Source organism: Urocampus carinirostris, chromosome 12 (assembly GCF_059441175.1).
Source record: "Urocampus carinirostris isolate Australia breed hairy pipefish chromosome 12, RoL_Ucar_1.0, whole genome shotgun sequence".
NCBI lineage: Eukaryota > Metazoa > Chordata > Actinopteri > Syngnathiformes > Syngnathidae > Urocampus > Urocampus carinirostris.
Genome location: NC_142360.1, coordinates 18,088,138 through 18,111,767, shown reverse-complemented (window position 1 = coordinate 18,111,767; position 23,630 = coordinate 18,088,138). Strand labels below are relative to the sequence as shown.

Genomic DNA, 23,630 nt, shown 5'->3' with positions numbered 1-23,630 from the left:
TTCCACATCCGGGACGAAAACTACTCTGCTCCTCTTGAATCCGAGATTCGACTTCCTGGCGGACCCTCCTCTTGAGTACCCCTGCATAGACCTTACTAGGGAGGGTGAGAAGTGGGATTACCCACACAAATATCTCACATGTAGTATTTTAATTGTATTTGCAATGATAGAGTAGAACATGGAAAGAGTCGTAGTAAGTACGCATCCAATCAGGTTATAGGGGACCCATTCCTGTCAACCTACGCGGCTCTATGCCCTTACAAACTGTCGTATTTTCCCTTACAAAATACAAAATCATCTTACACCATATTTTTTTTTCAAACGTGTTTATTTATCTAGTTTAACATGTTATACTGTACATGTGTTTCGTTATATCATATATATTGTTAATTAACATTTTGTTGTGAGATCCTGAGTTGCTCGACATGAATGAGGTTTATTATAAAAAAAAGTTCCAAATTAAGTAGTTTGGACGTTCACTGTAGAAGGAAAAAAATACATGCAAATATAATTAAGTAGAATAATATATTTTCTTATTCAAATTAGGAATTCATTTTCTGCATTAAATTATTGTTGGTAATATACTGATAAAAGAGATAACCACATTTTCTCATTTTATACTTCCTTTTTTTCTTAACTTCTTTATACAACATAATAATTCGTAATATAATGCATCAAAGAAAGTGAGCCGTTTGAGAGCCGGCTCTCTTTAATGAGCCGAAAAAGCCCGTTCTCTAAAAAGAGATGGACTTCCTTTCACTACATCAAACCGCTCGCTTCAATTGCAACGAAAAAAAACGATACCGAGATAGAGGCTTCCGCGGCGAACTCGTTTGACTTGATGGATTTGCCGTTTCGTGATAGTCGGTGTATACCGGATGGTACCCATAATTGTCAAATTAGCTTTTTTCCGTACAGATTTTCTAATACGTCGTACACGTCTTAAAATGCATAATAAACGTACTTTGTACAGCAAAACTGTACAGGTTGACAGGCATGGAGACCCCAAAATCCAAGTTTATTTAGGGCACCTAAAGGCTTGGCCCTGCCAGCCGGTCACCAGTTCACAAATTATCAGCCAATACTTCCTCAACTATCAACAATTTACTGGAGAAATTATTGATTCGGAAATGCAAATGATAAATACGTTTCCAGGCTTGGGCCCCTGGCCACAATTTTGAAGCCAATGCGGCACCCGACTCCAAAAGTCTGCACTACAGGGAAGAAAAACTACAGATACCACGTTACCCCGCGACATGCGTGACTGACTGGGCGTAAATCGTTCGTGCGCATTTTTGCAGGATGATGTTCGCGTGAGCAGCAAAACGGGGCGTTGTAGAAACTCTCGCGTCCATTCGTGGAGAAACTCTTGTTTTTATATACGACGGCTACCGTAATGTAAGCAAAAGAAGACCTTTAAGAAAACAGGCTTGGGGGGGCATAATCATTTGCGGAAATGAGCACCAAGTAGAGATTCTGCACATAAGACGGAGCGCTTTTCGAAATATAGATCTTTCTTTCTATTTTCCCTATCCAGACATTCGAGCTGGAGCGTTACCTCTCGTGTTTTGGAACTTGTTGGGAGGATATTTTAGTTGCTTAACTTGCAAGAAACAAACGGGGCAAGCAAGCTATTTACAAGTGCAACCGTGAGCAGACTTTTATCTGCATTTTGAGAAGGAAATGGCTAAGTTGTTCCGCGCTGCTATCATGGGTCCTCCAGGATCAGGTAAAGGGACCATATCGGAGAGGATTGCGCAAAGCTTCGGCTTGCAGTATTTATCCAGCGGTCACTTTTTACGTGAGAACATTGCAGCCAAAACAGGTAAGATAAACTTGGATCAATCCATTCGAGCCAAAAGTAAATGTTTGTTTTCGAGTTAAAAGAAAAAGTGACACTCAAACTAACGATTTTTTTTTGTGATTAGGTAAAAGACCTGGGAAACATGTCAGATTAATTCAACGTCGTTTTGTCCATGTTAAATGCAGCTTTTAAATGTGTGCCTGTATGCACTTATAAAAAAAATATGTAGAGAAATTTATTTTTGGCATACCTGTCAACTTATAGGTTTTCCCTTGTATTCTATACGTTTTTTATCATTTTAAGTTTCGTACGGGATATATTTTTCAAATATGCTGCTAAATATGATAAGCAACCCTAAATTTACAAGTGGGTTTTGATTTGAATGTTCCTTTTCAGTTAAAAGCAAGGTGTCCTAAATACATAGAGTAATCCCTTGCTATATTGCGGTTCACATATTGCAAATTTGCTATTTCGCAGATTTTCATCGTGCATTGTGTTCTTCATTTTGATTGGCTAAACAGAGGAAGATGCTTTCTATCGACAACAAAGTTGGACCACTCCACCCGCTAAACTTACTTTGGTGCTAGATGCGGGTCTTTGGCGCTCCGTTGTAGCTCCCTGGCGCTTTTTAAAAAATAAAATGCAGTTTTCCATAACAACTACAGGATGGTGGCAAAGTGATGTAGAGTAAAGGGGATTGGATCCTTAATCCATACAGGAATAAAACTTCATGATCATTTTTTAATTATAATGTGACAGAATTCATTTGTAAAAAATGTTTATATTGTGCAGTACTCCTATTTGTAAAAAAATATACAAAAAAAATAATAAGTAATTAAAAAAAACAAACCGATAAATATAGGTTTTTACGTCACAGGTTTTGGCTATTGCGTAATGTTTGTGGAACGCAACCCTTGCGATAAATGAGGAATTACTCTATCCCACTTCCCAATCACTCTGAAAACAGTTGGGGTTTGCCCATGACATTTGGGGACGTCTTGCGTTTGCCGTTTTTATGTCGTAATAAGTTTCATTAAATATAAATGTACTAAACAGCACATACTACTCATAAATACGTTAATGTATTACATTATCTGTCTTTTGTAAACTAGAGGAAGGAGTGCAAGTGAAGCCATATGTGGAGAAAGGCATGCTGGTGCCAGATCATGTCATGACCAGTCTGATGATGTCCAGGCTGCAACGCATTAGTGGCCAAAACTGGCTTTTAGATGGTAAGAAAGTATTTTATTTATTCCCTAATCTATTGTCAAGCTTTCTCTCAGCGTAAAATTGTGTGTGCCTTTGCTATGAACAGTGCAAAGCAATGTCTTATCCATAATAAATGATGTGAAAAGCCAGTGTTCTCTCATGGCGATTGGCTAACATGTTTCCACACCCTTCGTCTCAAATGACAGGAAAAAGGCATGTATGTGCCTTACTGTACAGTGCATATAACAGGCCTGTGGTCGTAAAACCCCATCCTCTGGTCTGCACTTACGTGCATTTACGGCTGCACGTACATTTACATCAGGGGTGAACAATGTTGTGCTCTCAGGCACTCCCCAAAGAATGCCTGGTAGTTCGAGGATGGGTTCCAAAAATAATTTTCCGGTGATGGGAAATTTGAGTAATGTAAAGAATGGAAAAGATTCCTAAGAAATGTTTTCAACTGGTTGTATCTGTTTTCTAACCTATCTACCCGGACGCCCAGGGCGTGCATCTTTTACGTCGGGCGTACAACTGACACAACGCCTCTGCCAGGGTGGCAGACAACTTTTTCAAGAATTTTTTTTTCTAATTAAACGTTTGCTTTATTCCAAATTAGAAATCTTCGTTCGGTTTGGAAATTCCGGTTCGTTAGGCAATTTGCATACTCAGCAGACAATCAGAAGCCTGCATCGAATCACTTTGTGCTTCCGGAATTTCCTGAGCGTTATAAGGTCGTGCATTTGCATATCATTTTCCAAAGTAGACGCACAGAGAACACAAGAAAAATGGAGAAGTGGTTTGGAATCAAGTCAAAACCTCAGCTCCAGAAGAATGATTCGAAAGAAGCTAACAAAATTGATGACGCTACAAAACGTAAACGTAAATTAAAAGCATGGTGGAAAGAGAAGTTCACGTGGCTTGTAGCAGACGACAGAACGCAAACATTGCACGAATGAAGATGAGTAAATATAGGTCCATACAGATGGCAGATGGAAAACAGCCATATCATATACATGCAATGAATGTTATAAGTAGATTTATAATAAACTTAAATTTAAAGTGTTGTTCTGTTCTATGCTCTGATTATCAATCCTTAATACTTTGCAACGTTTTTTTTTTGCGATTAGTCGACAGTGGGAACTATTTAGAGCCTCCTAGTGGTGAAAAACTTGATTCATTAAAAGAGTAAAATTTTATTTAAGCATGAATTATCACATAAACATGCTTTTTTAAATGCAGTACTCCTAGGTCGATAAATTTGTATTTACTCACCTTGAAAGAGCTGACTTAATGATCCACCATCTTGCGCCCTCCCTCTGTCACGGTCGCCATGGCGCCCGATTGGCCCGCCCGTGTGGCGCCAGCTGTGACTAGTTGACAGATACCTTTCCTTCTATTTAAGTTCAGTGTTCTCACTCTCTGTTTGTCAGTCCGTCAACGAACCTCTGCCCAGCAAGACGTGGGTTCTGACTCGGTCCTGTTGCCTGTTGGTATTTCATGTCCGGTATTGTTCCCGTTTATTTTGTTCTGTTTAATATCGGTTTCCAGTTTTGTTCCCGTCTACTTTTGTCCTGTTTATTATTCTCCCCAGTTTTCGTTCCCGTCCAGTTTTTCCTGTTTAATTTCGATATCCTATTTCTATATCAATCCTGTCTGTCCCGTCCTGTCCGGTATCGACCCCATCCATCCGATATCTGCTCGGGCAATTGGTGGCTTCCTCTATTTTCACGCCAGACCGCTGCCTAACGTGCATGACTGCCCATTTCCCGTAAAATAAAAGCTTGTGTGAGAACGTTGCGCATTTGGGTCCTGATCCGGTTCCAGTTCATGACACCCTCCCCGCAAATACCTGACGAAAGCCTGGGCAAAAAAATTGCAACAAATAATGTGGTCTAATCACGGAGTCGTCATTGTTTGTATTCTTCCTTGTGCTTCTTAGCAATCATTTTCAGCTGCAATACTCAATACAGTGACATCGAGTGGTCAAATATTACATCCTTTAAACAGCTTCATCGGACAAAATTAGATATTAAATTAATTTGCCTGTACAACGTCATGTGTCACGGTGTGTTCGTTTATTGACCCCCCAAAAAAAACTTCACTAGAGGGAGGACAGTGTGAAACCGGGACTCCTGAGGAGGAAAAACTGGAGAGGGGGTCTTGGGGTGGTGAAAATCTAGGAAAGAAGATTTGATGAAAACTTGAGAGTGAGACGTGCGAGGGAAACTAGAAAGGGGGTCTTGGGTAGTGATGTTACGAATGGATCTGGAGTCGCAAGTCATGCCCCGCACAAAGGGGGCGTGGTTAAATGGAGCCTGTATTGAGGTCCGTCTCGTTTTTTCCTCATATCATGTGACCGAAGGCAAACGAGGCCCCATTTTAACGCTTGCGTGACTGACTCGCGTCGTGATTTGCGCTCAATAAATAGGCTTGAAAAACCCAGGAGTAGACCCCCACATGAGTCTTGGATCATTGCTGCGTTACTTCACTACTTGAGAATGGAGCCACCCAAAAAGCGAAAAACTTCACCGGTTTCGGAGTATTTCGAACAGATATCTCCCAAAAAGGAATAAACAGACATGTATAATTGAGCACAGCTTAGGTCTCTATATTTATATACACACACCTTTTGTGTGTCACACAGAATATAATATAGTAATTATAATTCTTTATATAATATTTGTAGATATAAATGTAACAGACTATGTAATGGACAAAACTTAACTACATAACATCGGAGTTAAATCAAATGACCAGCAGATGTCAGCACTACTAATTGAGCTATCAAATGAGTCCTCGACCGATCAGGCTTTTGGCAAAGCAATTGGCCCAAAAGAATTGATACATTCACGGGGCTTCATCCCGCCATCACTAGTCTTGGGGTGGCAAAAATCTTGAAAAGAGATTTTCGAGTACCTTTAAAAAGATGATTGGAGTGGATGATCTTGAGACGAGGAGGGAACTGAAGAAGAAAGTCTGGGAGAGGAAGTTTGTCTTCTTGACGCGTAAATGACTTGAGAAGCATTCAAAGCGAATCAGCAACGTAAGGTGGGAGCCCGGCGTTTTTATGGTAGAGGTTGGCTAATTAGTATAAGGGGAGCACCTGGAGAGGATAGTCGAGAGGATTAGAAAATGGGGTGATGCTGCCATCTCTTGGAGAAGGGAAGGGACTGCAGGCACTGAACCTTGACATCATAAGAAAATAGTTAATTATTTTCTAGGAGATTTGGCACATGATTTATGAGCCCTTTTTTATTTTCTAGCAAAGTGCATAAAAGGGCAAATTTTAAGCCTGCAGCCACCATAACCTTGTAAACATTTTTGCACAAGTTTTAGTTCCCACATTTTCAGGCCCGTTTCCTGAAAAGTTTGGACACCCTTGGTTTACACCAGGGGTCGGGAACCTATGGCTCGCGAGCCATATATGGCTCTTTCCACGAGTATCTGTGGCTCAGAGACAGATTTGATTGCATGCAAAATTTCTCCATCTTGTCCAAAACTTGATTCGTCTATCCTGTTAAGTTACACGCAAAGCCAAACCAAAACTTACTGTCAAATGACTACTTCGCAGTATATATATGGCACGTTTTTCACTACAATTTACAGTCAAGGTGTCACACAAAAAATGGGGAAAAAAAAACTCGTTTTAGCTGTACAACGCTAAAGAATCCTTTATATAAAAGTTCACTATGTAATCTGTGTTCAGTGTTCAGATACCTTATGATGAATCCACAGAATTGTAAATACGCCAAAAGGCTCTGAGAGACTGCTTTGGATGTACGGACTGGGATGTCCTGCTAGGGTCCAGCAGTAGGGACATTGAGGAGATGGCAAACTGCACTACTGACTACTTTAAGTTCTGCATGGACAATGTTGTTCCTATAAAGACTGTACGCTGCTATGCCAACAACAAGCCCTGGATCACGAGCGACATCAAGTGCCTTCTGAACCAAAAGAAGAGGGCTTTTAAAAATGGTGATCATCAGGAGCTAAAACGAGTACAGAAGGAGCTCAAAGTCCAGCTCCGGAAAGGAAAGGAGCAGTACAGGAGGAAGTTGGAGAAAAAGCTGCAGAACAACAACATGAAGGAGGTGTGGGAAGGGATGAAAACAATTACTGGCTGCAGCACCAAGCAGGGTGTGGATGTGGATATAGATGTGGGGCGAGTCAACCAGTTGAACAACTTTTTCAACAGGTTTGACCACTCCGCCTCATCCTCACCCCTGAGTAATGCAGCTGTCCTTCCCCCTCCCCCTCTGGACACTAGCATGGAAGACATCCCCCCACTAAAAATAACTTCAGCCCAGGTGTGTGGAGAGCTGAGAAGGCTACGAACCAGCAAGGCAGCTGGTCCGGATGGAGTATCCCCCCGACTGCTGAAAGCCTGTGCGTCTGAGCTGGGAGACCCTCTACAGCGCATCTTCAACCTGAGCCTTGAACAGGGGAGGGTCCCTCAGCTGTGGAAAACATCCTGCATCATCCCAGTCCCAAAGAAATCAAGACCTGAAGAACTCAACGACTTCAGGCCGGTCGCCCTGACATCACATGTGATGAAGACCATGGAGCGGCTGCTGCTCCACCACCTGAGGCTACAGGTCCGTCACGCCATCGACCCACTGCAATTTGCTTACCAGGAGAAGGTGGGAGTGGAGGATGCTATAGTATACATGTTACACCGATCCCTCTCTCACCTGGATAGGGCGAAGGGGGCTGTGAGGATTACATTTTTGGACTTCTCCAGTGCCTTCAATACCATACAGCCTCTGCTACTGAGTAGGAAACTGACAGAGATGGGAGTTAGCTCACACCTTGTAGAATGGATTTCTGACTACCTGACAGGCAGACCCCAGTATGTGAAACAGGGGGGCTGTACATCGGACACTGTGGTTAGCAGCACAGGATCTCCGCAGGGGACCGTTCTCTCTCCGTTCCTATTCACTCTATATACATCGGACTTTAAGTACAACTCTGAGTCCTGCCATGTGCAAAAGTTTGCCGACGACACTGCGATCGTGGGATGTATCAGAAACGGGCAGGAGGAGGAGTACAGGACATTGATTCAGGACTTTGTCCGATGGAGCGACGCAAACCACCTGCACCTAAACACCACCAAGACCAGAGAGATGGTGGTGGACTTCAGGAGAACCAGAACTCACCCGGTTCCTGTAACCATCAAGGGAGAATGTGTAGAATTTGTCCAGACCTACAAATACCTGGGTGTGCAGCTGGACAACAAACTGGACTGGACTGCCAACACAGAAGCTCTATGTAGGAAAGGGCAAAGCCGACTTTACTTCCTCAGAAGGCTGGCCTCCTTCAATATCTGCAAAAAGCTCCTGAAAATATTCTATGAGACAGTAGTGGCAAGCGCCCTCTTCTATGCGGCAGCGTGTTGGGGAGGCAGCGTCAAGAAGAAGGATGCCTCTCGTCTCAATAAACTGGCTAGGAAAGCGAGCTCTGTTGTGGGCAAAGAGCTGGACAGCCTAACAACAGTAGCTGAGAGACGAGCACTGAAAAAGCTGAGGTCAATCATGGACAATCCATCGCATCCACTACACAGCATTATCTCCAGACAGAAGAGCAGTTTCAGCGACAGACTGCTGTCACTGTCTTGTACTACGGACAGACTGAAGAGATCTTTTCTTCCTCATGCCATGAGGCTCTTTAACTCCACCCGGCAGAGTAAAGGCCCACATTAAACCACACCACCTACATTGGATATTACCGAATCTTACTGCAATATGTATACTGTGTAGCACTATTTAGTTACTCTATATAACACGCTACAGTGGGCATTTGCACGTCACACTGGGTATTTGTATATTGTATTCTTTTGGCTTTATTATTGTTCTTTTGGCTTTATTATTGTACTGTTCTCAGCTCAGGGATGCTGCTGGAAATGTGAATTTCCCTTAGGGGATGAATAAAGTATCTATCTATCTATCTAAAACACCGGAAGAGAACTTAGTCATTTGATTGGGTGAGTGGGAGGGATGGGTGGAGCTATGCAAAAAGTACAAGCATTCCCTCCCATCTCTCGCCAAAGGTAAGCACAAAAGGCTCCCTATTCTCAGAATGTTGTGACGTTTTTACAAAATAAATGCTTGCATCTGGTTTTGAAACCAATATGTATGATAAAAAAGGGTCAAAAGGAGTTTAACTGATCTTGAGTCATTGCAAGAAAGAGACAAGTTTAAAGTGGTATGTTTGTTGATTTTGGGACAGGGGCTCTGGCATTATTCTCTTTTCATAATTTTTATCAAATCATCAAAAATAAATGTGCTGAAGACTAAGCTTTTGTCTGGGGCGCGGGTTTAGCAATTTAGTAAATTTGTCTCATAATATATGGTGTGGCTCTTTCCCAAAATAAAATTAATATTTTTTGCTTTTATGGCTCTTTGAGTCAAAAAGGTTCCCGACCCCTGGTTTACACTGATGTACATTGTTTGATAAAAAATAGTAATTACTGTATTATGTTTATTCATTGGTTAGAATTTTACCTACATGTGAGTTATCCTACGCCCTAAGCTGCTGTTACAACCCACAGTATTGTACTGCGCGAAAGAGTACTTGCGTCGAATTACATTTGTCAGTACCAGAAACCTATAGTGCATATTTTGGGACTTTTCTTGTTGTGTGGCTTTGATCACTTTGAATTTACGTTTCAAGTTTGTCATACCAAACTCCAGTGTTATGCTGGTTGATTTAAGATGGTTAAGAGGGATAGTTAGCATGCTAACAAGGTTGATTACGAGCGTTACTGTCACCTCAACACAAGGTTTTTAAGTTTCATTGTTTTTCTTCTGATTACAGTGATAGTTCAATGATGGGTTAGCCAATTAGATTGAGGAACAGTGAATACAGACATTTGTGAATCTTCAGCATGTGGTTCACTGGCGAACTTCAGAGTGTTGAAAAGAGTACATTTCGGCATAGCACAATTTGAAGTATGTTCCCTTCAAGTACAACTTTGCTGTGTATGTTGAGATTGGGGTCCTCAAAATGACAGATTATGAATCCTAAAACATGTTGCCTTGGATGCCCCTTTAATTTGGAGCTGTCCTAAAAACTGTGTTTTTCACGTTAATTTTTATCCAGTTTTTTTTCTTCCCCCCCATATAATAGACAAACATTGTCAAACACAACTATTTGTTGAGTCACAGGAGTAAACCTGGAAGAAGGATCAGTAATTAACTAGAGCTGCAAGTAGCAACCCATACTACTATTGTGTTAGGGTACTACCGCATTTAAACATTAAATTTCATAAAAATAAAAAAAAGGAAAAAACATTTTGTGTTTTGTGGAAAAGCACATATGAAAGGCGAAATTTGAATCCCTACTCCTACCATATAGGCTCTCGATAATCAATACGTGTATTATTTAGTGCCTCCCTGTGGTAAAGAAAAACCTTGAATAAATAACAATATTGATTTGAATCGTAAGCAAAAATATAATATAAATAGAATTGTTTTAAATAGTCATGGATTGTGAAATTTGTATTTATTTTACACATGAGGCTCACCTACAGAGAGTTGACATGATTGTTTGCTATCTTGCTGCTATAGGTACTCTGAAAAACCTTGTGAAAGGCTGGTTACTTTGAGTCTCAGTAAATTGTAATAATATAAGTAAGCGACTACTGTAAATTCAGGACAAGTTGCTACATTTTTGCAACATTTTAACCACTGCGGCTTTAAATACAATGCGGCTCATTCTTTTTTTTTTCATGGTGACTCTGAGGAAGGACGTTTAACACTACTTTACGCAATTTTTATCCAACATGCTCATAATGTTTAAACATTTTCGGCCACAAATCAAGTCTTCAACTTTTATATCCGTAGTTAATAGACATTATCCATCAAAAACGCTACACTTCTCTTTCTGTATCACCGTCTCCAATGTCAGCTCACAGAAGTTTCCCTTGATCCTCAAGGAATGATAACAACCAAATGCAAATGGGTCCATTACTATGGAAACCACCAATGACAAAAACACAAAAAGACATGTCTGTTTCAATCTGGCATTGTTCTCCAAAGTATGGTTGTCCAAGCGCTGCCGTCTTGAAGTACTCGCATTTAATGCGCCACAGCCCTTATTTGTGTTTTTTTTTGGCGCACTACTAAATATGTGCTTGCTATTGTAATCTCCATCTTCAATGGTCACATGATCCGAAAACACGTGACTTAGGCAACTTGAATGAGTACTGAAAATGAAGCAACTAAATGTGTGCAAAAATGAATGCAAATGAATTCATTTGTATGGCTGTTTAAGCCTGCGAACTATGAATTTTGTGGCTGTAATGAAGGATTTTTGGAATCCGGAGATGGAATAAGAGCTTGCTCTGTCCACTCCACGCATCGACCCGGTATTGCAGTACCTCCGGGAACGGTGCATCCGCAATGATCGCAGCAAGGCTTTAAGGCTAGGACCTTAGCTTGGCCTTTAGGCTGAGTGTAAGAGTCCCGGCTCCTAGGCTTTGTAGCGTATTATGAACTGACCGACAACGGATAATGAATAATGAATAAAGAAGATAGAAAAATAACCCTTAAAAAATCCCCCCCCCCCCCCCCCTGCGGCTCAGAATCCGGTACAGCTTGTACAAAGACAACATTGAGTTTTGTTCTTAAATATGAGCATCCAGCTTTTAATTTATGTGCCCTCTGTAGCCCGGAATTTACGTTAACTGTTTTTAGTCTGTATGTAGTATAAACAATCCCCTTACTGATTTGACTGTTAAACATCAGGCTGCACGATTTGTAAACTATCAAAATCTCTTAAAACTTTATCATTTTTAATTTCCTCAACTCTGGCTTCCCTTCAGGTTTTCCACGGACACTTGTGCAAGCCCAGGCCCTGAACAGCCTGTACCAGCTTGACTTGGTGATCAGTCTCAATATCCCTTATGAGACCCTTAAAGAAAGACTGAGTGACCGCTTGATCCACCCTGGGAGCGGTCGAGTTTACAACATGGGTTTCAACCCACCCCGTCGGCAGGTATGATACACCATGAGGTCAGAAATTGTTTTGAAACTAGAGCTAGCGTATTATCCAAGTATAACACGCACTTGTTTAGAAAACACATCCTTAATCTTTGATTGAAAATCGGTATGGAATGTTGTTTCACTCTTTCTTAGCTCAAACTAAGCATTGTAAGTGACAAACCTTGTTGAATAAGTAAAATAATTTATTGAAAACTATGAACACAATACTAACATAATATTAATATGTATTCTTTTAATGTCCTTCTAAGTACGATTCACTATCGGATACACCAAAGAGTTCTTTCCCTCGTCGTGCTTTTTTTTTGCAATAATTTCTATCTTCCTTTGCGACCCTGTTTTCTCCATTCTCAAACATTGGTCTCTGGTAGGGTTAATAAAGATAGTGTGATAATAAGATAAAACCGAATGCCTTTTCGTTTGTCATCCACATCACTTGTGGTATAGTGGTTAGGATTCGGCGCTCTCAACAAAGATAGACTGATGAGTCATTGCACATATACAGTAATATACTACCGTAAAACCTCGTGAATAACGTGCACCTAAACTTTAAGTTCTTTCTTTGGTTAAAAAAAAACCCAATGTTATTCACAAATAAATATGGTACTTCTTTGTAAATAATTAGTATTAGAGGTAACCACTTTCTTGTCTGTTTGTTTGTCCGTGTGTCTGTCTGTCTGTCTAATCTAGCATTATTGATTTCTCATCTCATCTCATTAGCTGCACCGCTTATCCTCAGTAGGGTCGCGGGGGTGCTGGAGCCCATCCCAGCAATCATCGGGCAGTGGGCAGGGGACACCCTGAACTGGTTGCCAGCCTATCACAGGGCATACGGGGACAGACAACTCACTCGCTCAGTCAAACCTAGGGACAATTTGGACCGGCCAATTCACCTGAAATGCATGTCTTTGGAATGTGGGAGGAAACCCACGCAAGCACGGGGAGAACATACAAACTCCGCACAGTAAGGCCGGGAGCTGGATTTGAACCCACGCAGGAGGTTCCCACGACCTCAGAACTGTGCCACACACGCGCTAACCACTGCGCCGTTGTGCTGCCCCATTATTGATTTATTTTTGGCTATTAGCTTAATGTGGGTTTCTATCTAAATTTTCAGCTTTCTGTGAAACAGAAATGACATCGACGACAGTAATTTCACCTAGACTACATACAGTATAGTAAACTAACTCGCTAGTCTTAATATTTTCTTAAAATGTCACAAGAAATTCATTAATGTTTTACTCAATAACTTACTTAGTAACGTTTTGCTGGCAACACGAGAACCGGACCAAAGGCCCTCAATCGCCTTTGATCTCTGTTTTACCCTGCCCATTCAATATTGACTGTCAACATGTCCCTAGGTGTGAATGAGCAAATGAGTTGTCTGTCCCTGTGTGCCCTGCGATTGGCTGGCAACCAGTTCAGGGTGTCCCCTGCCCACTGCCCGGAGATGGCTGAGATGGGCTCCAGGCCCCCCGCGACCCTAATGAGGATAAGCGGTACGGATGATGAGATGAGATGAGAACATTATTTTTCAAATATAAAAACAACAACATGAACCAAAGATGTACTGTATGTCATATTTCAAGGAACCATGTTATGAAAAATTTGTGTCTCGATGTTTGCAAACAAATATTTGTTCACGCTCTGTGTCCAATGGAATAAGACACGAAATTATAAGCATACATCACATGATGAATTAAATACAGAAATGATAAAATGACTGGACTTTCTTAGTGTTCTGTGTGGCTTACCAGTAAATTAATATTTACATCTTTACACTTATATTAAATCAAATCAATTTTATTTGTATCATTACAAACAAAACTGTCATGAAAGGGGCGACAGTTGCTCAGGCGAATAGGTTCGATTCCCGGCTCCTCCGTGTTACATGTCGAAGTGTCCATAATCCCTATTGCCCCTGATAAGCAGGTAGTTGCCTCCTAGGCTGACACTGCTATAGGTGTGTGAGTGTGTGTAGGTGGGTAAGTGTGAAGCAAATTGTAAAGCGCTTTGGGAGGTCTTCAGTGACTTGAGAAGCGTTATATAAATACAGATCATTACATTTATAGCACCTTGCAGGATGTTATTGTCATTCAAAGTGCTGTTTAAAAGCATTCAGTGTACAATAAGACATTAATTCAATAAAATCATCTTCTTTTATCCCCATACAACAACTTGAAACACCAAATACACAGCCGCACACAATAACTAAAATACAATAAGAATAAAATGAATAGCAATAGAATAACATGTTTATGGCGAGGGACAGACTAACCAAGTGAGGAAAGGGACACGAGAGAAGCGAATCCTCCCTGATAGGGACAATAGTCTGAAATAATTGTCTGTGCAATAACCTGTGCAGCCTTTTTAGACTCTTTGTGATTAAGGGCTATACAAATAAAAATTACTTGACTTTACTTGAAATTACCTCAGGAGTTTCAGCCGTTGAACCACACCCTACTAATAAGGGTCTCCCCACATGAGCTAACACCGAAATACTAAAAATAAAGAATAAAAACATTGAAAGAATAAAATAAAAAAGTGAAAAAATGTAAAATATCTTACAGCTAATAGGTTAGAAGTTAAACAAATCAAACTATTATATAGGTGAGGACCAATGTGGCTGAATCGTGCCTCACCATAGGACATCAATGACAGGGAGGGCTGATATAATGAAAGCATATCAGACAGATAAGATGGCCTAATACTGTTAACACTTTTATAAATGTAAATGGTCTACTTTTATAGAGCGCTTTTCAAGTCAATGAAGACCCCCTCCAAAGCGCTTCATAATGTGCTTCACACTTTACCCATTTACACACTAACTGAAAGCAGCGTCAGCCATGCAAGGCAATTGCCTAGCCACTCCTTTGCACATCTGTTCTCCTCTGCACTATCGTACTCCACTGTTATTGTTATTGTATAGTGACTTGTTTACCTGACTGCTCCTCTTGCACTCTTTGCACTTCTGTATTATACTATACATAGCTATAATTATTTAGTATATTATTAGTACTTCAATACTCCAACTCAATACAACATTTTATTTATATCTGTACATTCAAGGAAACTGTGCGGGTCAGATGTATCGACATTTCGTTTTGTATACACGTGTACAAGAATGACAATAAAGTATATCTGAATCTGAATCCTGAATCTGAATCAATTACCTGCTATCAGGGGCATTAGGGATTCAGTGTCTTGCTCAAGGACACTTCGACATATAACACGGAGGAGCCGGGAATCGGACTGTGACCTCTTGATCCCAAGACGAGCGCTCTACCTTCTGAGTCAAACTGCCAAGAAACATGGCAATGACAACAATTTCAAGGATTTTCAAGCTCTTTGCCAAAAATTCAAACATTTTCAAGGATTTCAAGCACCCGTACAGGCCCTGTCGTCACCTTCCTAGTTTTTGTTTTACCGGCTAGATGCTCTTATTCCAGTTAATAACTTAGGAGTGCCTTTAAATTTGAATGTGTTACTAGTGAGCCGAGAATCGAACCTGCGACCTCATGATCGCAAGACGAGTGCTTTACCTCCTGAGCCAATGCCGCCCCAAACATTTAAAAACGAGTAAAAGCAACAAAAATTTGATTCTGAAACACACAAGAAGCCAATGTGGCAGTATGTAGACTTTTCTATCCACGCTTTACAAGGGTGGATGCGTTTACCATTTACTTTTTGTTAAATTTGCTTATGTCAATTTGGGGATTAAGTGTACTGCTCAGAGTAGTTTGACTACACCATGGTTTGAAGTGGGATGCATCGTTTGAGCCGTCCTTAAGAGTTGAACGATAAATATGTTTTATTAAGTATGTGTTAACACTGTCCAACTGAGTTCAAAGAGCCTTTAGGCGTTATTTTCCTCTGCGCTTACGTCATGCTCGTCCCTGCAGTTTTTTTTTTAATTTCTATTTGTTGGTGTGGCATGAAAATGGTGAAAGTTTAAAAAGTCCTGCCTTAAGTAGAGTCCAAACGCCAAACCCCTCCGAAAATGAAAAAAGGAGAGTTTATTCGAGAACATCTAAGAAATGCACGTACTTTCACACGCAACATGAATGAGCTGACTGAGGCTGCATTGATGACACAATCGAGGAGATGGTGTCATTGAGAACAAAAAGTTCTGTATAGCTCCTTTAACTTGAATGAATGAAAACTTTATTCAAACATTACAATAAAAACACAACCAAAACAATAACTCAACAACAAAATAATGTTACATAATATGTTCGAAAAGGGGTAGTAAGAAGCTTCTATTCCCTACCCCTTCATCTTCCCTATTACATACACCAATGATATAACAACAATTGTAATATATTAATTATATATGATATATTAATACATTAATAATAACAGTTAGGATATAACAATAGCAACAATAACACAAAGTTAACCATAGTTCTAGACGCAATATTCCCAACAACTCGTATCACTCATACCCCATTTTCTTTATCTCTGTATTCCGCCAGGAATGTTTTTTGTATCTAAATTTGAACAAGTGAATAGTTGGACATTGTTTGATCTCGTCTTGTAAATTGTTCCAAAGTTTGACTCCACACACAGACACACACATACTTTTCCTGGTGGTTCTCACCTTTGGGATTATGAATTTACTAAAGCCCATTAAGTTATAATTTCCCTCTTTCCAAATGAAAAATGTATGGAGGTTTTCTGGCACTATGTTTTTGTTGATCTTAGATAGCAGTTGTGCAGTGAAAAATTTTACTAAATCATCTAATTTTAATAATTTGAAATGCAGAAATAAAATATTAGTATGATCTCGATATCCTACCCTGTGGATGGTTCTAATTGCACGTTTTTGGAGGATAAAAAGGGGCTGTAGTGAACTTTTGTAATTATTGCCCCAGACTTCTACACAATATGTTAAGTATGGCAGAACAAGAGAACAATATAATAAATACAATGCATTATAGTTTAAAATGAATTTGGCTTTGTTAATTATTGAAATGCTTTTAGATATTTTAGTTTGTGTGTGTTTTTCAGCTTAATTTATTGTCTATTATGACACCTTGTACTTGAAAAATATATTACTTACTCCTCCTACATTGACTGACGTTCTGATGGCTAATTTTTTTAAAACATTTTTTTCCTGTTTTGATGTTTCAGAGACTTGTGCTTTGCAGATGTCATCAATTATGAATCAGACATATTGAGGTTAGATTTGTGTATTTATTATTCAATCCAAAAAGGTTTTTTAATCAAAATGTATATTTTCAAAAACAAAGTTTAAATGCAAAAATAAAATACAAAATAAAACAGTAATTCGAAGTCTATTACTTTTTTTTTTATTGAATTTTTTGTTTTGTTTTAAATAAAGTGAAAAAAGTTTTTAATTATTATTTTTTCCGATTGAATCCTTTTGAAACAAACCTCCTGCAGAGGGCGGGTGCTACCCCATTGGTCAGATATCTTCGAGTGACAAGTGTCTACACCAACAACGTCACACCATCACACAAATTAGTCGACGTGAGCTAAGTTAGCAAGCTGAATGTTTAATCGAAATATCAGAGTAGTCAAGTCATGTTTATTTGTGACGCCCTTAATCACAATGAGTCTCAAAGGGCTGCACAGACCACAGATTATTGCAAACTACATACTATTATTACACTATCCCCTGATCTAAAACTTCATGAGGGCTAGGGAAATCTCAAAAACCTCACCATGAGGAAAATGAAGAAACCTTGAAAAGGGACTGCACATAATGTAACCCCTCTTTCTGGGACGACCAGGCTGCAATAGATCTTGCATTAACAAACAATAAAATTAGAAATAAAAGATAAAATAATTAAGGTATAATATCAAATACAAATCAAATCAAAAGAATGACCAGGTTGCATGCAATGGATGTGGCATGATATTAACATGACACCAATCGTTTCAATACGGTTGTATGTACTTACCAACAACGCCACCACCGCTTGCTGGCAACCATGACTTGCTTGTCAGAAAGACGTCGTATATATATATATATATATATATATATATATATATATATATATATATATATATATATATATGAATGAAAACTTTATTCGAACACTAAAATAAAAACAAAGCAAAAACAATAACTCAACAACAAAATTATATTACATAATATGTTCGAATAGGGGTAGTCAGAAGCAAATGCTTGTATATATATATATATATATATATATATATGTGTGTGTATGTATATATATATATATATATATTAGCAAAAGTACACCGATATTTCTTGAATAAAAGTTTTAATTTTTCATTGAAAAACAAAGTTGTCTGCGTGACCCCAAACCTTTGAACAGTAGTTTATATGTGACACTCACTATTTTAATATTTTTGGTTCGTAATTATGTGTTGTGTTGTGTGTAGAATAAGCGTATTACTGGTATATGATTGTTGTCTTTATCTATTATTTAATGCCATTTAAAATTACTCCTTAACTCAGATTCGGTTGAAGTTTTCCTTCCAGTGCCGAGCCAATATTTGCTTCTGCACTTAATGTCAACATTTAACTCAACAGTATCAGTTTTTATGAAGTTATTACAAGAAAATGAGTCATGCTCACAATGTTGTTGTGCAACATTGTCATGCAATAAAAGCGAGATAGGCATGTGACACACAAAGAGCCTCTTTTTTCGTTTCATCTTGCGTTTATTGATTCCGTTGAACTACAGTAATGGCGTGGACTTTAACATTATTGTCGGTCTTAGTGTCTTTTATGGGTCTCATTTTTTGAGTCTTGGCTTGTTTGTTCCATTGAGTCAGTTCTCTCTTCTCTCTGTACTGTGTTCTGCTTAGGGCAAAGATGACATCACAGGGGAGCCCCTTATTCAGCACGACGATGATAAACCAGAAGCTTTGATGGCCAGGCTGAGACATTATAAAGATGTGGCTAAACCCGTCATAGACTTATACAAGTCAGTACATTATTTGTTTTCATTTTGAACAACAAAACTTGATGCGCATTTTGGCCATACCTCCACAATAAACATAATAGTAATATAAGCACAATTTATCATTAGCCTACTAGATTTGTATTTTGGTTGCAATTGGTAAAATGTATCTAATATGCAGGACCAAATAAATGTTTGTGTGTGTATGTATATATGTTTATATGTTTATATGTTTATTTATATATGTGTATATATATATATATATATATATATATATATATATAACTGAATATAACCTATAAAAATTATAAGTTGATTTAGAGTGTAATACACCAATAAACAATTAATAAATAAATACATGTTTTGTATATTTTACAATACATTTCAAACTTTACCCATTCACACACACTCACATACCAATAATGGGGCCATGCAAGCCGCCTACGATTTTATCGGAGGCTTTAGAGGTGTACATTATTACACATCAAAGTATTAAATATTATGACATTATCGAGTAAATACATGTTTTGTTTATTTTTGATTGTATTCTCAGACATGATTTATTAAATGAATCAATACATAAATACATAAACTCTCCCAAAAAGGAGTGTGAAAAGAAAGGAGGCGATCAAACTCCTAACTAAGCACAGACTCAAAGATGCCTGTTACATCTCTGAAATATCAAACATTGTTCCTGTAGTTGTAAGTGCTCACATAGGCACAATTCTTGTTTCTTACTCAAGCTTTGTTACTCAAACTGAAAGTGCATCTCTAATGAACTTAAACTAGGAACTAGCAGATATTGCGGACAGAGAATTGTCACCTACCAGCTGGTCATTCATCTGACAAATAAGACGACTAGGAGTCCTGATGGACTGGCGGACCCTAAGACCATAACGGTTAGGTTGAGCACAAATAACCTGAGCTTGAGGGTCTGGGACAGTCAAGTCTAAACAGTCAGTATCAGGGGAGTCTGTGTCCGGATGGTCAGTGTTCAATGGGATCTCGTCTGGGAGGACAGTATGTGGTGGGCCCATACCCAAAGGGATCATGTTTTCAGAGCACTGTGATGGGCTTTCCGTATTGTCACTTGAAGTATGGTCAACATCTTGTTCGGGGATGTGCTGACTTCCTCGACTGGATGTATCGACTGTGAGGATGATCTGGCCAGCGAATCTGAACACTCAGGGTGTGACGCTGCTATGCATGGAAGTGATGTATGCCCTGATTTACCTGACGCGGTTGAAGACAGTGATGTCCGTACAGTAAACTGGGTGATACAGGCAGGTGAAGAGCAAGTTCATCCAGAGGTGGAGGATAACTCACTAGACAGCAGATCTGATGCCCAGTCTGACTCTCTCACAGTCGATACATCCGTATCGACATTTCGTTCTGTGTACATTGTTACACAGAATGACAATACAAAGGAAATTATTATTATTATTATTATAAACAAATACAAGTAAATATAATACAATATTAATTAAAAATTGTAAACATTTATTTATGTATGGGACTATTTATTTTTTATTTAAAGTTATATGCATTATTAAATATTATTACATTATCGAATAAACACATTTTTTTTCATTTTGAATTGTATTCTTTTACATTATTGATAAAATGCATACATAAATTGATACATAAACAAATAAAAGGAAATATAATAGATATTGATTGAAAACTTTAAACATTTATTTATATTTGTGTAGACATATATATGTGGATGTATGTATGTATGAATATACTGTATGTATATATATATGTATATATTTATATGTATGTATGCATATGCTCCTACAAAATCCTATAAATAAATAAATACATAAATAACTGTGAGTGTAGTCAATAGAAATTGATCAAATTAAAATATTACACAACATTTTTTATTCTTATTTGTTTGATATTTATTATATAGCAGTATAAACCCCAGATAAGTAAATACATGCATTAATAATGGTGAATATTATAAGTAATAATTATACAATAATGAAAAATCTTAAGGTAAAAGAGCTTTTAGTCATGTTTTTATTTTTTTTATTTATTCTTGCTTTTTGGGTCTTAGGCAAAGAAAAGCATTTTGCAATGATTTACACTTAAAACGTTTTATTTACATTCTCTACATTCAGGTCACAAGGAATCCTGCACTCATTTTCTGGAACTGAAACGGATCGGATTTGGCCCTACATCAACTCTCTCCTCACCACAAAGATGCACACACAACCAATTGATGCCCGTCAAAGCCAGGCACCCTGACTGCACAAAAGAGAAGGCCTCAAAAACGTGAAGAAGAAAGTAGAAGGTGGAATTAGCTTCTCCAACGCTGTATTGTTCTCTGGGGTTCCTCAAAGACAGTGCGTTTGAGAATAAGCAGGAAATAAGATTTGAGAGTTCTGCAATCCTTTATTGTTTATTTTTGTAGGTGTGCGCATGGACGTATGCAATTCTTCTCAAATGGGAAAAAGCTCATATAATCAAAGCTGTTCCCCACAAACTGATTTTTACTCGCGACGTACAATCTAGTTACTCACACTCTGATGATGTCCATGCAAGACGGCATGATAGAAGAAAGGAAAAGAACGGAAAAAATATGTAACTATAAAGGGAATATTTTCTCTGACGTACAATATATCCTTGCACAAACTATGCAAGCTAGTTAGTAAGTCATACTGTCTGACTTGGGTTTTGTTATTTTTCTTATTATGACATACCTTGAGAATCTCAGGTCTCGTTCTCGTTCTTAAGAAAGCACTTTTGAGAGACAAATTGAATTATCCCTGAAAATTCAAAAATATTGTATATGAAAGTTCTACTATAGAAAGTTGGAAAAAATGAGGACCCAAAACATGCAGCCATTTTAATATTTTTTTTTAAATCCTGGGTCCCAAACAACCAAAATTGGGTTTAAAAAGTGGACTGATCCACTACCTGGATCCATTCGATGTCGGGGGGGTTTGTATTTAACAACCCAACTCTTTTGGATTATTTTTTAGCAAAATAACCCAGCTTTTTTAGGTAGTTTTGCTCAAAACAACCACATTTCTGTGGCTTCTTTATACAAACTTGCAAGTTATTTAAAAGAGAAAAAAAAACTCCCTATAATCTTTGGCTTTGAAACGAAAAAAACAAATAAATAATAAAATTATAAATTTGAAACATACGTTAAATATATGAACTGTACGTACACTGTTTAAAACAAAATCTTCCAATTTATTTCGCTTTTGTTGAAAATTTTACTTATTTTTCTGCTCAAAATGAATCAACCACTTTTGGTGGGTTATTTTTCTGACCCGATTTAGAGCTCCTTAGGCCAAAAATATAAAAAATAAATTTAGGAAGTGGATCAATACACTATTGAGCCAAATTGGGTCTATCTATGAGCCAATGTGTTATATTGTACAAAATAATTCCCACCCAATTGTAAAAACAACAGACAAAAGGTTTTAGATTACATCAAATTAGGTAAGATTTTTTACCACCAAAATATTGGGTTGTATATTTGAAACAACCTAAACCATTTGGGTTAAGGTCTTTTTAAACCCTTTCAAATATAATACTACTTCTGCTGCCCTATAAATTGGGCTTATATTAGACACATCCACCCCTGGAACCCCCCCACCCAAATAATAAAAAATAAGAATTAATATATGTATATTGAGTAATTTATTTTTAGAACCAACCCATTTTTTGTAGAAAACTGAATTCGAATTCATTTAATCTAATTTAGGCTTAGGTCCATTTTTTTCTATCCAATCTGGGTTACTTTTTTATGCCAAATATTTTTGGGACCTTGAACAATAATTCACATTTTTGTTCAATCAACCCTACAAAATAATTTGTTTCATTTAAAACCAAGTTTGAGTTATTCAGCCAGACTGTTACTGTTTTTTTTTTCATTATATGCATGCAACTGAATTTTTATAGTTGGAGAAACAAGCTTGCTGAATTCGGTCTGCATTTTTCTCAAATTGTCTGACACGTGTGGAATTTGATTTACCATTGTGTAGTACAATTTGGAAAAATATATATTCGCCAACCATTATTAAGTGCCTTCATTATGTTTGTGGTGTTTTTGATTACCATTTTGTAGACATTTATCTTGTCAAAGACAGTTCTTATGCATCTCAAATACAGTATTTGATTTCCTGAAAATTGTTGGGAATTTCCATTTTCGCTACACTCTTATGTTATGGTTTAGAAGTGAACAATACAGAAGCGATTACTAAATTTTAACCATGTTTAATGCAAACCAGGCAGTAGTTACATCATGCCCTGAAAAACTTTGTTTTGTTAGTTACTTGTTACTATTTTGGTCGATTATCTTTATTTTTAAGGCGTATTCATCTGAAGAAATGATTGACCTATGCAGTACCTGCTTCCACTTACGTCTCAGCTGCAATTCTTAAAAAGTCCGATTGTAACTCAATAGTGCCTCCTGTGGCTTAGATGAAGACTTTAAAAAATATAATGCTTTTTAATTGTGATGTTTATCAATGGATTGATTGATTGATTTGTTTATTCATGGGACATGTAAATATTACTGTTCCCTTTTTCAAGGTCAAACATTTACAATTCATATTACTGTTAGTTGAGGTCTCGGATTTGATCAGCTTGCAAACATCATGTAACGAAGGCTAGAATACAAGAGGAGTTTCAATTACCCCTTGAAAGGTTTCAGATAGTGAGGTACAATCCCATTACTCAACCATTCCCCTTCAT

General features: G+C 38.1%; 1 protein-coding gene and 1 pseudogene across 2 annotated transcripts; both read left to right on the top strand.

Moving 5' to 3' along the window:
• Nucleotides 1-1,283: 1,283 nt before the first annotated feature.
• On the top strand, nucleotides 1,284-23,395 carry ak4 (adenylate kinase 4). 2 transcript variants are annotated; one of them, XR_015852253.1, is made up of 6 exons: nucleotides 1,284-1,825; nucleotides 2,917-3,036; nucleotides 11,835-12,007; nucleotides 18,817-18,935; nucleotides 21,041-21,636; nucleotides 21,671-23,395. XR_015852253.1 is itself a non-coding variant. In XM_088349975.1 (5 exons), the coding sequence occupies exons 1-5, from the start codon at nucleotides 1,684-1,686 to the stop codon at nucleotides 21,165-21,167; spliced, it is 681 nt and encodes a 226-aa protein (XP_088206101.1). In that variant the 5' UTR covers nucleotides 1,284-1,683; the 3' UTR covers nucleotides 21,168-23,395. The 2 variants fall into 2 exon arrangements, 1 of the variants encoding a protein (XP_088206101.1); XM_088349975.1 differs by having other exon boundaries at nucleotides 21,041-23,395.
• Nucleotides 11,262-11,412, top strand: LOC148355168 (U2 spliceosomal RNA; annotated as a pseudogene).
• Nucleotides 23,396-23,630: the final 235 nt, after the last annotated feature.